General features: G+C 40.5%; 1 protein-coding gene across 1 annotated transcript; it reads left to right on the top strand.

Annotated features, from left to right (window-relative positions):
• Nucleotides 1-9,515: 9,515 nt before the first annotated feature.
• Nucleotides 9,516-12,230, top strand: LOC147306342 (uncharacterized). Its single transcript, XM_086275862.1, has one exon. It carries the CDS (start codon nt 9,516-9,518, stop codon nt 12,228-12,230), a length of 2,715 nt encoding a protein of 904 aa, XP_086131988.1.
• Nucleotides 12,231-13,456: the final 1,226 nt, after the last annotated feature.

A 13,456-nucleotide genomic window follows, 5' to 3' on the forward strand; every position in this document is an offset into this window, starting at 1 on the left:
AGGATTTTTTATTTTATTGTTTTTTTATAACCATTAATTGAATTTTTACAATGGCCTGCTATGGTTAACAATAACATGTTCAGTCATGGGCGAAAACGGACCTTTTCTTCACTTTAGCATTTAACATTCCCAACAATTTTATAATGATACATTAATCGAAACACAGCTACTATAACACAATTTTCTTAATGCAAACATCAATAACTCAAAATTAGCAACCAAAGGGTTAAGTCTGCAGTTCACACTCATGTGACGCTGCAGCCTCCCCCTTTAGTCTCTGTCATTCTTCTGTTCTTATAAAAAACAACCCAAAGCAAGATAACTTTTCTCAAACTAGGCGTTACCTTAAAAGGAGCCTTTCTCTCACATTTCTCTGCTTGTGTGTGTTTTTGTTTCACCTTTTGTTGTGATGCTCCGGACGCCTTCCCAACCTCCACAAGTTTGTTGGGCCCAATGTTATATGTTAAAAACTCCTCTTAGTTTCTCCTTTAACTCTCTGCTAGCTGCTGTCTTTTCCACAGCTGCTGATTCTTGCTGAATTTGGTTTCCATAACTATAATTTGCTTCGGCCGCTGTGCTTGTGGGGGCAGTTGGTCCAGGCCCGTAGCCACCTGTATCAACACACTGAGAGATTTATTTAATATCATTTTCATCACAATCTTAATCTGCCGACTGAGGTGCCGGTCTTAATCATATACGATTTGTCTCTTCTATATCAAAACCCAGCCGAACATCAAACATTCAGCGTAGTCATTCAAAACCTTATTTATAATATTATAATCAGTAAAATCAGCGTTTTAATTACAGGCATGTATCATTGTTTGCAAATCAAAATTATAAAACTCAATAACACGCTAAACAGCAACAAAAGTCCTCTGTACTCCTCCCAGCTCATTTGCATGTTCACACACAGTCTAAAAATAGCTTGCAGCGCTGCAGCTGCACGTCACACAGAGTCTCACACAAAGCTCAGGCAAAACTCTATTATTTTATATTACAAAGACGTCTTATATTTACAACCACTGAAAGGCCTGACAGATTCAGCACCTAACAAATTTCGACAAATTTAACCATAACGGGTCCAACCGAAGAAAGTCTCACTGTTTCTGATTTCACTGAAATCAGACAAATAAGGCAATGTCTTTTCTGCGAACAGTATTTCCCATAACTCAGCAGTATAATGCATCATAAAACAATATCATTCATCCACAATAAATCAGCAGTCTAATGTAATGCAAATCAGTTTAACTAATGCAATAGTTATCAGCTTCTTCTAATTCATAAGGCAAACTAAAACTACCTAATAATTCACAATCTTTAACTAAGGGCATAACATGGCATAAAATAATATTCCACTTTTTACACCTGTCTCCCCAATGTGATGTTTGTGTATTGTATGTACGGTTGGCAAAGTCAGTCTCTAAATTGCCCCTCGGGGATAAAGAGTCTTCTGAATCTGAATCTAAATTTCTTTGTGCCCTCCTTTCCCTGTTAATGCCCTACCTGACCCCCTGGCAAAGGTTTGCTAGACCCGCCCCTGCACAGTTACCAGCTGTCAGCTAGCTTTTAATAAATGATTATCTGAATCTTACAACCAAAGTTTTTATCTGACGTAAAATGTATACAAATCATACATATACCAACAAGACAAATAATTCAACAAATAATTCACCTGTTCTGGTGTGTATTCTTCTCTACAGGAAAAATGCCACGTCAGATGACAGAATGCCCAATATGCTTGGTTCCATATGTTGCAGTTGGGCAGCATTTAAAAAAAACCCACCATGTTGTAAACAAAGAAGAATTACATTTACTGCTAAATTACTGCTCTACAGTGTAAGTCACTGTCATACAGTATATGACAAAACATTGCAACAATTTAAAGTTGTAGTTACATTTGTCAAACTGGATGTGATATGCAGTTACAGGGGCAGGCTGGACTGTCCAGTATGTAAAGCTAAAAACCGTATAAGACTGGATAAGCACTTGGAAAATGTCCACTGTGAGATTGAGGTTAGTGTTTTGTATAGCTTACATTTTGTTGTTAAATTAGAATGCATTCTTATGTGACATGTTTCACTAACTTTCTCAAACATTGCTGTTCTATTGTTTATACCCTTTCAGAAATCAGATCAGAAGAAAGTAATAAGGACAGCGAAACGATTGGCTAATCTGAAAGCCCTCAAAGCTCTCAGACGTTCAAATCCACAGCCTCCAATGGTGACCTCACTGGACATAGAGCAGCTGACTGAAAGCAGTGATCAAGAGGAGCGAAGTGATAGCAGTGATACCAGTGAAGATTGTGTGGAGATTAGAGAAGACAGCTCAGTCCATTCCCCTCTCAATCAATTAGATGATGCTCAAGTCCAACATCAGACTTGCAAAAAGTGCAAAGAACAGAATTTGTTACTTCAACTCCTGAAAAGGAATCTGAAAAGTTTGAAATCCACTAAGGATAAACTTGGCTTCAAACCTCTCAGCCCCCCAAAGCGCCAGAAATTTGAAAGAAGTAAACGTGACCCAACAGCCCGGCTTCCTAAATTTGGTATGAATTCTTTGGCAATAATATTGTTTCTTGTGTAGTGTAATCTGAATTTGTATATCTGGTTGTTCTATTTTGGAACTCACATCCCGCTAATTAAACAGATACTACTAATTAGCAATATCTTCCAAATATCATTGTCAACCAATTGAATTAGAAGAATGTTTTCTGTACCTCATCAGTTTGTCATGACACTTCTAATTGCTATGTTGTTACTACACTTTATTTTAAACAGAGAAAGACCTGAATGCTTGGTTTCAGCACATTTGTGGGACAGGTAAAAAGGACGTTGAAAATGCCAAACAACGGGTCCAATATGTCCGTGCCTGGGCATATTTCATGTCTCACAATCAAGTTCCTGCAATGACGTTTGCATTTATGGACAACAGAGAAAGACTGACTGAGTACATTTTTACAAATTTCTGTGATATATTAGTCCAGTAATCTCAATAATACTAAAGTGATTACTGATTTGTGTTTGTTTGTGGGCCTTTTTAGATGGACAACGTATCTGAATAAATATGCTGTAACAACCAAAAGGATCTGGATTGGAAGTGTGAGGGCGTTCTTGCAATTTCTGATTGATGCACAACTGCCAGAGGTCAGAGCCTCCCGTAAGGCTTTAAAGGGGACTTTATTTGCACTTCAGTCGGAGATGAAGAAGAGCAGAAGGGAGTTACAAACCCACAGGCAAGACATCCAAATCAAAAAATCACGTAAGATCCAACTTTACTACTTATTCATCACTGTCGTTACTTAGCATGTGTAATAAATACATTATTTATAAATGTCATGATGTCATTACTGTGATGTAGTGAGGAAGGAGGACTCAAAATGTTATAATGTAAGGTATAAATTGTATTTAAGTATATATTTTGTACACTGGAAAGGTATACATTGTACAAAATAGAAACTAGGAAATGCAGAGTAACACAAACAGGCAGGCAGCAAAACAGTTTGTCACCACAAGGAAACAGTGGCACACCAAAGCTACTTATTCCAAAGTAAGAAGGAAGTAAAGATAGCTGAGAGAACCTACCACAGATGTAGACAACAAAATTGTCTACATCTGTGGTAGGTTGAAAGTGAGGGGTAAAAGTTATACTAAACAAAAGAAAAATGTCACCAAAAACAGGAGACATGACCAGCAACTAACCAGTGGGAAAACATAACTAAACATACAAACGCAGAAAGAAAAAACCTAAAATATGTCTATCTAAACAATAAGCAAACTAGTAATCAAATTAAAGATACCTAATGATAAAATGAACTATACAGTCAAAAAACACAAAGACTAAAATGGTAAAGGAAATGAGACTATCAAAATTTAGGATATTGATATTTCCTTTTTTCACATGAATGTGTTATATTCAGTACTAAGCTTAGTAAACTTCGAAAATTTAGGAAGTAGGATAAATAAATTGAAAGGGTTAGTATTCTGGATTGGGAAAGTAAGATTTAAGTTCAAAATGGCAATCCAATTCATTTTCATATACTGTGAGCTCTGATCGCCAGTTCTTCTTCCTTACAAAATAATTTTTTGAAAAAAATTAGGTCTAAACTACAACTTGTTTTATATTTACATAGAGCTGGGCGATAGAACGATAACGATATGTATCGCGATATAACTTTTACTCGATAGAGAAATTAAGCTATCGCGATAGACCTCGCGGCTCTTGTCCTCTTAAAAAAAAAAAAAAAAAAAAGGGTCAGCCAATCCAAATCAAGTAGCGCAGAGCCGAACCAATCACAGCCGCAGCGTCACGTCGCGTGACTTGTTACGTACAGCACAAGTGCCACGCCGCACGTGTGTTTGTTTGGGAAGCAGCCAGCGGGTAATGGAGCCAGCGCATAATGGAGGAAATGAGTGTGCCGACTAGAAAAATCAACCGAGCGTGACCGAAGAGAAAACAGATGATGGTTCCAATGCCGGAGAGATTGTCGAACGGAAGAGCCATAGAAGTTCCGTAGTGTGAAGGTATTTCGGCTATTTCAAGTCTGACAAAAAACAGAGTAGCGCGCCGAAAGCAAGTCTGGAAATACAATAAACTGGTGCATGCGTCACACTGTGCGCCACGTTATTGTTTCGGTGAAATGAATTTCTACAATACTGTTACTGTTAATTCTACTCTCTGCAGTGTTTAAATGCTTACATATACACACAGTTACTGTCCCTCCACACACACGACTCGGTTCTGCTTCTATGCCCCAGCTTTGTTTCCTTTTTCCCACCGAGGCTTCTAGACTTCTGATTGGCCAACATTTCTGCATGGTTAGGAATCTAGCGCCACCTGCTGCTTTGGCATGTTCATAGCAGCGTTTTCCTTCATTTCTGCCTTTATGTGTGGACGGGATTATTTTTTAAAACGAAAACGGAAAATCTCCGTTTTCAAAAATACCCGTGTACGTGTGGACGTAGCCTCAGTCTCTGACTGGAAGCGCTAATTCGTCATTCGGCTTTTGTCAGACTAAAGTAACTGTTAAAACTGTTTGAAAAGCTAAGCTATACAACAAGGAGAGATTGAGAATTTCCTTTTAGTTCTCAGTTTATTTGATATTGACAAAAGTTAGTCAGTTTTGTCTGTTCTTCTGTAAAACAAACTAAGATTTATTTTTAGAATTAATATTTTGTTTCTAAGTGGAATTGACAATTTAGTCTGTTTCGTTTGTTCTATTTTGAAACTTAAACGCTTTAGCGGCTGCCTTTTGTGTAGTTTGCAATATTTGCCTTTATTTATCTGAAAAAGTCTCATGTTCCTTAAGTACATCTACCCTGTTGAACTTATTATGGGAAATAAATATTTAAATAAAAACAAGCTGCTGATTATTTCACATTTTACTTGTGAGCAACGGCACATTTAAATCTTACAAATATAGTTATTTGGCTCATATCGTGATAGATATCGTTATCGCCTGAAATGAAAAAAACATATCGTGATATGAAAAAATCTCATATCGCCCAGCTCTATATTTACATCATTGCGTGCAGCATGAATGAGCATGACTGGAGCTGCAGGAACATAAAAACATTCTGTGTCTTTTAGAAATGCTTGTAGATCCTGTCCACATCACTGATTTTCTCAAGAAGGCCACCACACACATCCCTGAAGCACTTGGTAAGTGTTTAGTTCATTTATCCATAAGGACAACTCTAATAACCCCAATAATATCTCTGTTAATGAGAAATTATATAATATTTACTTACCAGCTGTAATCTGTATGTATATATATAGTTCAGAATCTCAGATTTACAGAAATATATGACAGAACTTTTTGCTTTCAATTAGAACAGACTGCTCATTTATAATCACTTGTTGGACTTTTGATTTTTGTTCAAATATATAATACATATACAAACAGTAGCATTTGTGAGGTTTATATAGGATTATATTAGGGGGAGTATATAGCAATATAAGGGATATGCTCCCCTATCCCTTGTGTCTTATCGTGCAACCTCTATGTTACTCAATAGTCGAGCTTGAGAAACATCCCACAACTGAGAACCTAGACTGGTTCTATGGTCTTCTGGCTGGATTTGTCATCTGCACAACTGGGCACAGAAGAGGCGTCATATCAAATATGACAGTTGACGAAGTTGGCACTGCTGAAGCGGATGGTGATGGCCGGCGGATAATCAGAGTAAAATCATTAAGAAATTATTTTTTCTCCCTGATTAAAGGTTTTTTCTTACCAGCGACATCAATGACTGTGTGCAATGTAATTTAGTTGCTGATTCTTTTACAGGTAAAAGAGCACAAGACCAAAGAAACATTTGGCCATGCACTTGTTCCGCTAATGAACGACGAATACATATGGTTTCACCGCTTTGTGTACCACCACCACAGATAGCCTGGTGTATCATCACAATTGATTTTTGCCAACACTGATGGAGGGCCTTATTCTAAGATGCTGACATCATTTCAAGATGCATGGAGGAAGTTTGGTATCCCAGGAAAACCAACCTTCTCTATGATTAGGAGCAGCATCAGCACTTTTGTGAGTAGTTTCCACTTTATGGTGATTCAGTGTTTTTATCTTCCTATCCTTTTAGAGGGATGATATAAAACAGTCACCCTTCCTGGTTCTACTCCCAGTGTTTTAATGTTGAAAGGACATTTCTTTTTCTTTATATTGTCTTCGGTTGTACTTCTTTTTGTGGTTCTGTCCTTAGCTCTGCAAATCTCCTTGAAAATGTCAAATGTTAGTGCAATTAATAGGGCTGTCAAAACTGAGAGCATTGTCCTTGTTTCAGACTGTCCCACAACATTATCGGCTTTGTGGACCACTTTATTGAGCCAGTTGGCATCTGCAAACTGCAACCTGCTGCCCCAGCATGCAACAGCAAAGAGGATGGCACTGGCCACAACAAACTCATAGAAAATCGTCAACCACCTCAGAAAATTACCTGGGCACTCTCGAGTGCAGTAGTGTTTTTTACCCAGTCCAGTTTATTTTCAGTGTGTACTTATATTTACAGTGCTCCACTATGTCTGCATTGACCCCTTTGATTAAAACAGGGGTCACGGGTTTCCTGGTCTTCCTAAAGTACAAAATCAATTATTTGGTCTTTTTCACTTTAAACTGCAGAGGATTTTGCTCAGACTACATGACAAAGGGGTCCACCACAGCCTGGCACTCATCACCCTCAGTGATGCATCCAACCACCGCAGAGTCATCAGAAAATGATGATGGCAGGTCTTGCAGTGGCTGAAGTTTGTGATGTAGAGGGTGAAGAGAAAGGGGAGAGGACCGTCTCTTGTGATGCCACTGTTTTGCTGATCATCTTGTCAGACACCTTGTGTTGAAGATGCATTTATTGTGGTTGTCCTGTCAGGTAATCAACAATCTAGGACCAAGAGTGACCTGACTATGTCGAGAGTGATTTAGGAAAATTATGGCCAGTGCTGTGGCTAAGAATAAATAAAGCAGGCAAAAATAATGCTTTACATAAAGCATGTGTGACACACTAATGTGTGATCCCATCAGAAGTAGTACTTAAAAGAAAGAGAGATTTGTCACCGAAGTGAACTATGTTTAATGAGGTAGTTGCACCCCCCAGCATCCGGGTGGCGCATTGTTCAGTGAGACAGAATAGCGAGGTCATAGGTCCTCCTCTCCAATATGGCAGAAGCGAGGCAAAGAGAAACTTCACCAGTCGTCTCTGTCTCATCATTTCCCTGTTTTGCAGGTTTGTAACCGGTAAAACTATAGTAAAACGGTTGTAAAATATTGATAAGAAACATAGCTAAATGTGGGGGTATAAATCAGCGGGTAAACACTGTTATTGGTTACGTTTTATGAAGTAGAAGGACTGAAAAAATGCCAAAGCCCAGCCAGCCGCGGGCGCCATTTTGGTTTCCTTTCGTCACTTATTTCGGGTCGTTTAGCTGAATAAGCTCCTTTTTGTGTCCTGATATTGTTAATCTGCTGTTGGCAGTGAAAAACGACTGTTTACTGGTTCTGAAAAGTGATTTTGAGAATGTTAAAGCTAAAGCTAAGCCTGTCGACATACACATGACTCTTTCATGTATTTGTGAGCCACTAAGCTAAATTGGTTTAAGACCAAGCACTGGTATGTTGGTTAAAACAATCAGAATACATAGGTATTTGGGTTAAGAGTTAAAGAGAGGTAAAATGTATTTGAACATGCATTTCATATTGTTTTGAATTGTCATTCAGAGAGAATAGCCGAGTAAATGATTTGAAGGTCACTACACGTGAAGTACTCTTGTTTCCCATGAAAAGATCGTGGTATTGCAGCTTGAACATACAGACGGTTTTATTGTTATTTCTGTTGTATATAGAGAATGGTGATGCTGCAAGTTAAAAATACATGTGATTGTATAAATAAATATGGCAGAAGCGAGGCAAAGAGAAACTTCACCAGTCGTCTCCGTCTCATCATTTCCCTGTTTTGCAGGAACATTTAATCTGTTTTACCGGCCCAAACTCTGGGTCGGTTACACATGTGTAGTCTTACCCACACTAAACGACCAATTACAGTTATTCACTGATTTATTTGATATATTAAAGGGTGTAATTCCAAATGAACATTTTTCTCATGTTTATGTTATGGATATTTATATATACTAATGTATGCTGAAAAAACATTCTTCATCAAGTTATAAATCCAAATGAGTGATACTTCACATCAAAATTCCTAGAGGAAGATGTGGAAACTATGTTCATTCATCAGATATACATTATTGGTAAGAAATCACATGACCAAAGCAGAGAGCACGATTGGTTGAAAGATCTGAATGCTAAGATCCCCATAGATTATATGCAGAGCTGTTAGTGTTCATTAAGTTGAAGACGGTGGAATTACATAAAGGTAAGTTTAGATAAAATTAACTAATTCCTTCTTACTGGAACATCCAAATCCCTAAGCTCTTGTGTTGAATTTAAATGCTATAATTCCAAGTATTGTATATAAATCACTAATGTTTAGGTTCCCGCATGAGGTTATTCTTTTGTGTGTGGTGGGGGGGTCTTTCATAATTAAAGTCTACAGTCAAGGAAGAAGTGAGTAACAAAATGCAATACTTGTTCATACCTTTATACCTTGTAGCACCACACGTTAAGACCTTAACAACTGTCAGCAAAAATACTGCTTTAAAAAATCGGAATCACCTTATTTAAGTTCAATATAAATACACGGAAGTGTTATGAAAGCCCTAAGTCAAATGAAGTCATTTTAAATGGTTCAGCATTGTCTGCATCTGCAGAGGATTCATGTGTACATGTATTTTAAAATAATGATGCCAAGCGCCTTGATGGAATTGAAAAATCAATAAATGTTTTTCACCCCTTAATGTCTTACTTACAATCATTAATTTAGAGAAAATGTAGGAAATTGACCTCCCATTCCGAATTAGACAACCCCTGAAAAGGCTCTTCTGGGACTGCAGAAGCAGGTCTTGTGTGTACTTACCCCATTTTTCTTCTTTTTACTTACCAGATTCCACGAGCCATGGATGATGTTGGCAGGGAAAATATGCGTGCTTTGTCCAAAGCATTCACGTGCTCCCCAAGTGTGCTGAACTTCCTCACCGACCCTGACATCCTCATTCCCCTCCAAGCAACTACTGTTGACAGTCCCGTTGAACAACTAGCTGCTCAGTTCAATATCAATGGGATAGTCATCGAACTGAACTTCTTGGAAAAGTTGAAGATTCAATTCTCCAAGTTGAGGCGTCCACTATACAGAAACCCCCAGCTGCAAAATTCCTGGCACATCATTAAAAAACACATTGATCGTACAAAGTATTCCAGCGAAGGGTTAGAAGTGCTCCACAGGCTGCGAGGTATTGATCTAGCTGAGCTCAATGACGGATTCAAACTCCATGTCACAGCAATCCCGAAATCCCCTTATGGGATGGAAAAGGTATTTTCCACATTTGGATATCTGTCCTTCAACACCATAGAACTCATCAATGCGATGTTGATGAACTTCATTGAGAGTCTGAGAGCACTTCCACCAGAACAGCTTTGTAGACCCTCGCTCCAAAAGATTATCCTCCAAAACAAAGGTTACATGAAAGTCTTACCACAGGACCAGGAATTCCTGCTGCGCACTCTCGATCAATCCAAGGATTTGCTACCTGAACATGAGACGTTGGATTTACATTTCTATGTCTACAAGTTTGGCCACAGATTCCAGGAACCGCTGATTCTGTCCGACATCACTGACTTTGACAACATTGTTCGCTTGTCTTTACATGTTGCGTGCACATTGTCAACAGAGGACCCCCACACCCTATTGTTTTGGTCCAGAGCAGGGTTAGAGAAGTTGGTCGGTCCAAGAACAACATTCTATACTGCCATGTCAATGCACGAGTGCGCAAACATGCAGACTAAATTGGATGAACATGAGGTGGACGTCAGTCCAGTTCTGGGGTCTATTGCCGACCTGCTGTTTGCGAACCATTGGCAGTTTTACGTGGACAGTCCCCACACCCACGCTCTGGCAACGTTCCGTCACCCAGTAAGTGGCTTGATAGTCATCGGTGGGCTCGGCCACCCCAACTATACCAAGGCCCTCGAATCCCGTGCGCAGGACTACTACGTACACATGCGGGACCTTGCAAACAAGGCCATGTGCAAGTATCCCTTACGCATCGAGATGGTGCAAGCGCTGGACGCCGCGGACCTCTCATGCCTGATCGAACCTATTCTCGCTGTTCATTTCTTCTCCCTTCGTCATTTGAAATGGTTTTTAAACGAACTCCCAATGGTGATACCCTTCAAATGGGACGAGGGAGACTGTAGTGTCCAGGAGATACTCTGTACATGTCTCACCTACATGGCCGACGAGCTCTGGACTCTGGGAAATGAGCACTCGGGAAAAGGTGGGTTCATCCCATCGTGGAGAGCCTTTCAGCTCGAGCTTGCGCTGGAAGAAGCTTTTTACGGCCACCCTTTGTCCAATGTGGACAATGTCTACTCCTCAGCAATGGGCACTAGCTCACGTCATGAGTTCAGTGCCACTCATATCAGGGGGTTCATGGCGCTTGGCTCTGCCACAGCGCCAACAAGTGAGGACACACCTCCACCTGTGTTACACTGGACAAAGGATGCTCTCCAGACCCATCGAATCCACAGGCTGTTCTCTCTTACATGTAACATGGAGGCTGAGCCTTCTGTAGTTGGCCCTTCACTTGTAGTCCTTCTCCTCCAGGATCTTTTCGGGAGAAACGAAGAGATCCCCATCTCTGCGCTCCAGGGAGATAAGTGCCCTGACATTCTCAAGGGACACGTTAACCTGTCAACATTAGTAGGCAACCTTGCAACCAGGGACACATTTCCAACTCCCTTTACATTCTCCAGGGCCAGGATCCTCATTCAAGAGGCAGGGAAAGATGTGTACGAATGCCTGATGGCTGGTTTCCTGCAGCTGAAGCTTAGGTGGTTCCCCGAAATCAAATATCGTGATGTCAGAGGCACGACCACGGCCTCATGGAACTTTCAGCACTTCATTGAAGTACACAATGATCACCATGAGCCTTCAATGGAAGCACGGGCGTCAGCCATGGTTGGAGACATTGCAGTGGAAATGGAGCGCCGTTCGATGTGTTATGGCCGCAAGTTGGAAAGATACCAGGAACATGGCATGCCGTGGTTGGCTGACGTTTTGAAAAGGATCCCAGGAACAGTCCCTGTACAGACCCAGAAGAACATCTTGATTCTGGCCAGTTCAATCGGAATGTTGATGAATGGTGATTATGTGTCATTTGAGAATATAAAGGACCTGCTCATCGAGAAGAATATCAGCCAATCCGAGCTGCAGAAATACAAGATCCTGTCAACTTCTCCATGCGAAAGAACATCTGGATTTACATTTTACAAGCTCCACTATGACATCCCCTACAAGATGTTGCACCGTCCATTCCTTCCAGACCAGAAAATGCCTCCAACAGTCCAGCTGGATATGGAGGAACTGAAAGCTCCTCTATTGCTAGAGGACGAAGTACCAGAGTCTGTGGTCACAAGAGCTGTGTACATGCCAGCCAACGTGAGGAGGGATTGGACTCCAGAGGAGACAGGGTTTGTCAACCCGGACTCTGCAGTCCCAGTTCTTGACGGGTACCGCAGTTATGTCCAACAATGTAAGGCCGCTGCTATGGCTGCTCGATCATACCAGGCATACGTCCAGAAGAGGAGGGAAATTTTGTTCAGAAATTTATAAGTAAACGTTCATTGTGTTCTGATTCCAGATGTGACTTCACTTATAAGTTACATTCCAACCAGATCATGCTACACGTTATGTTATAGGTTCGATGCCACTTGACAGAAGTGTGATTTAAGTTATATTTCATTTCAGGTGAAAAAAGTGCTGTACTACAGCATGTGTGTTCCATGAAGAAGTTACCTTCCAACCAAAGTGTTCAAAAAAAGAGAAATCCATAAAGAGATATAAGGAAAGGAGGAGATGTGTAAAATACTTCAAAAATATATATTTCAAATAAAAAAAAACCCAAATAAAATGGGGGCAAAAGCCAGGAGAGAATTGCATTGTGCGTCTGTCACTCTCTGTGGTGTGTTTGAGTCTCTGATTTTTAAATGCACAGCAAGTGTCTCTCTCTCTCTCTCTGTCACACACAAACATACACACACACACTGAGCGGGTCACAGATAAGGGAAAAATAACAGAAATGAGGAGAGGTTTCAGTGTCAGGAGAGGGCCTGTGATGCTGGGAGATTTTGTGACAGTGCATGGTTTACCTGCGGGTGCTGAGTACTCCCTAAAGGTCCCAGGAGGAGGAGATGAGGAGGCAGCGGGCGGCTGGCTTTGGGCTGGGCCTCAGGAAAGTGATTTGTCTGTGTGGTGCCGTGTGTGCCCTGTGAAGCTTAGATGGCTGCTGCTGACGCTCTGTGTTTCCTGTCATCTCCTCGTCCACACATATGCCTTCAAGACACAGCCTACAAGTGGAGACCAAGACATCATCGGTTGCCACAAATAATACAATCTCCTTCTGCGTCTGACATTCTCTTTGGTTTGTTTGAGTGTTTGGTTTTTAAATACACAGCAAGTGGCTCTCTCTCTCTCTCTCTTTCTCTGTCTGTCATACACACACACACACACACACACACACACACACACACACAAACAGTTAAGAGGTCAAGATTAGTCAGAAATGTATATCTAATTGGTTGGTGATTGATTATTTATTGTCAGATGTGAACTCAATTCAGTTTTGCTTAGTGCCATATAGTGCCAAATTCCACCAACAGTTTCTTCGAGCTGCTTGGAAAGGTAACGACCCTTACAATAATATCACGAAAACAGAACAAAATGACTATGGCCCTTGTGAGCAAATTCTAAGGTGACAATCGCAATGAAAACCTCCCTATTAACAGGAAGAAACCACTACCAGGCTCACAGAGGGGCTGCCATGTGCTGTGACCGGCTGG

This window comes from Aulonocara sp. 'chitande type north' Nkhata Bay, linkage group LG19 (assembly GCF_057382095.1).
Source record: "Aulonocara sp. 'chitande type north' Nkhata Bay isolate Kocher_YH1m ecotype deep benthic linkage group LG19, A_spYH_male_GT1.1, whole genome shotgun sequence".
NCBI classification, from domain to species: Eukaryota; Metazoa; Chordata; class Actinopteri; order Cichliformes; family Cichlidae; genus Aulonocara; species Aulonocara sp. 'chitande type north' Nkhata Bay.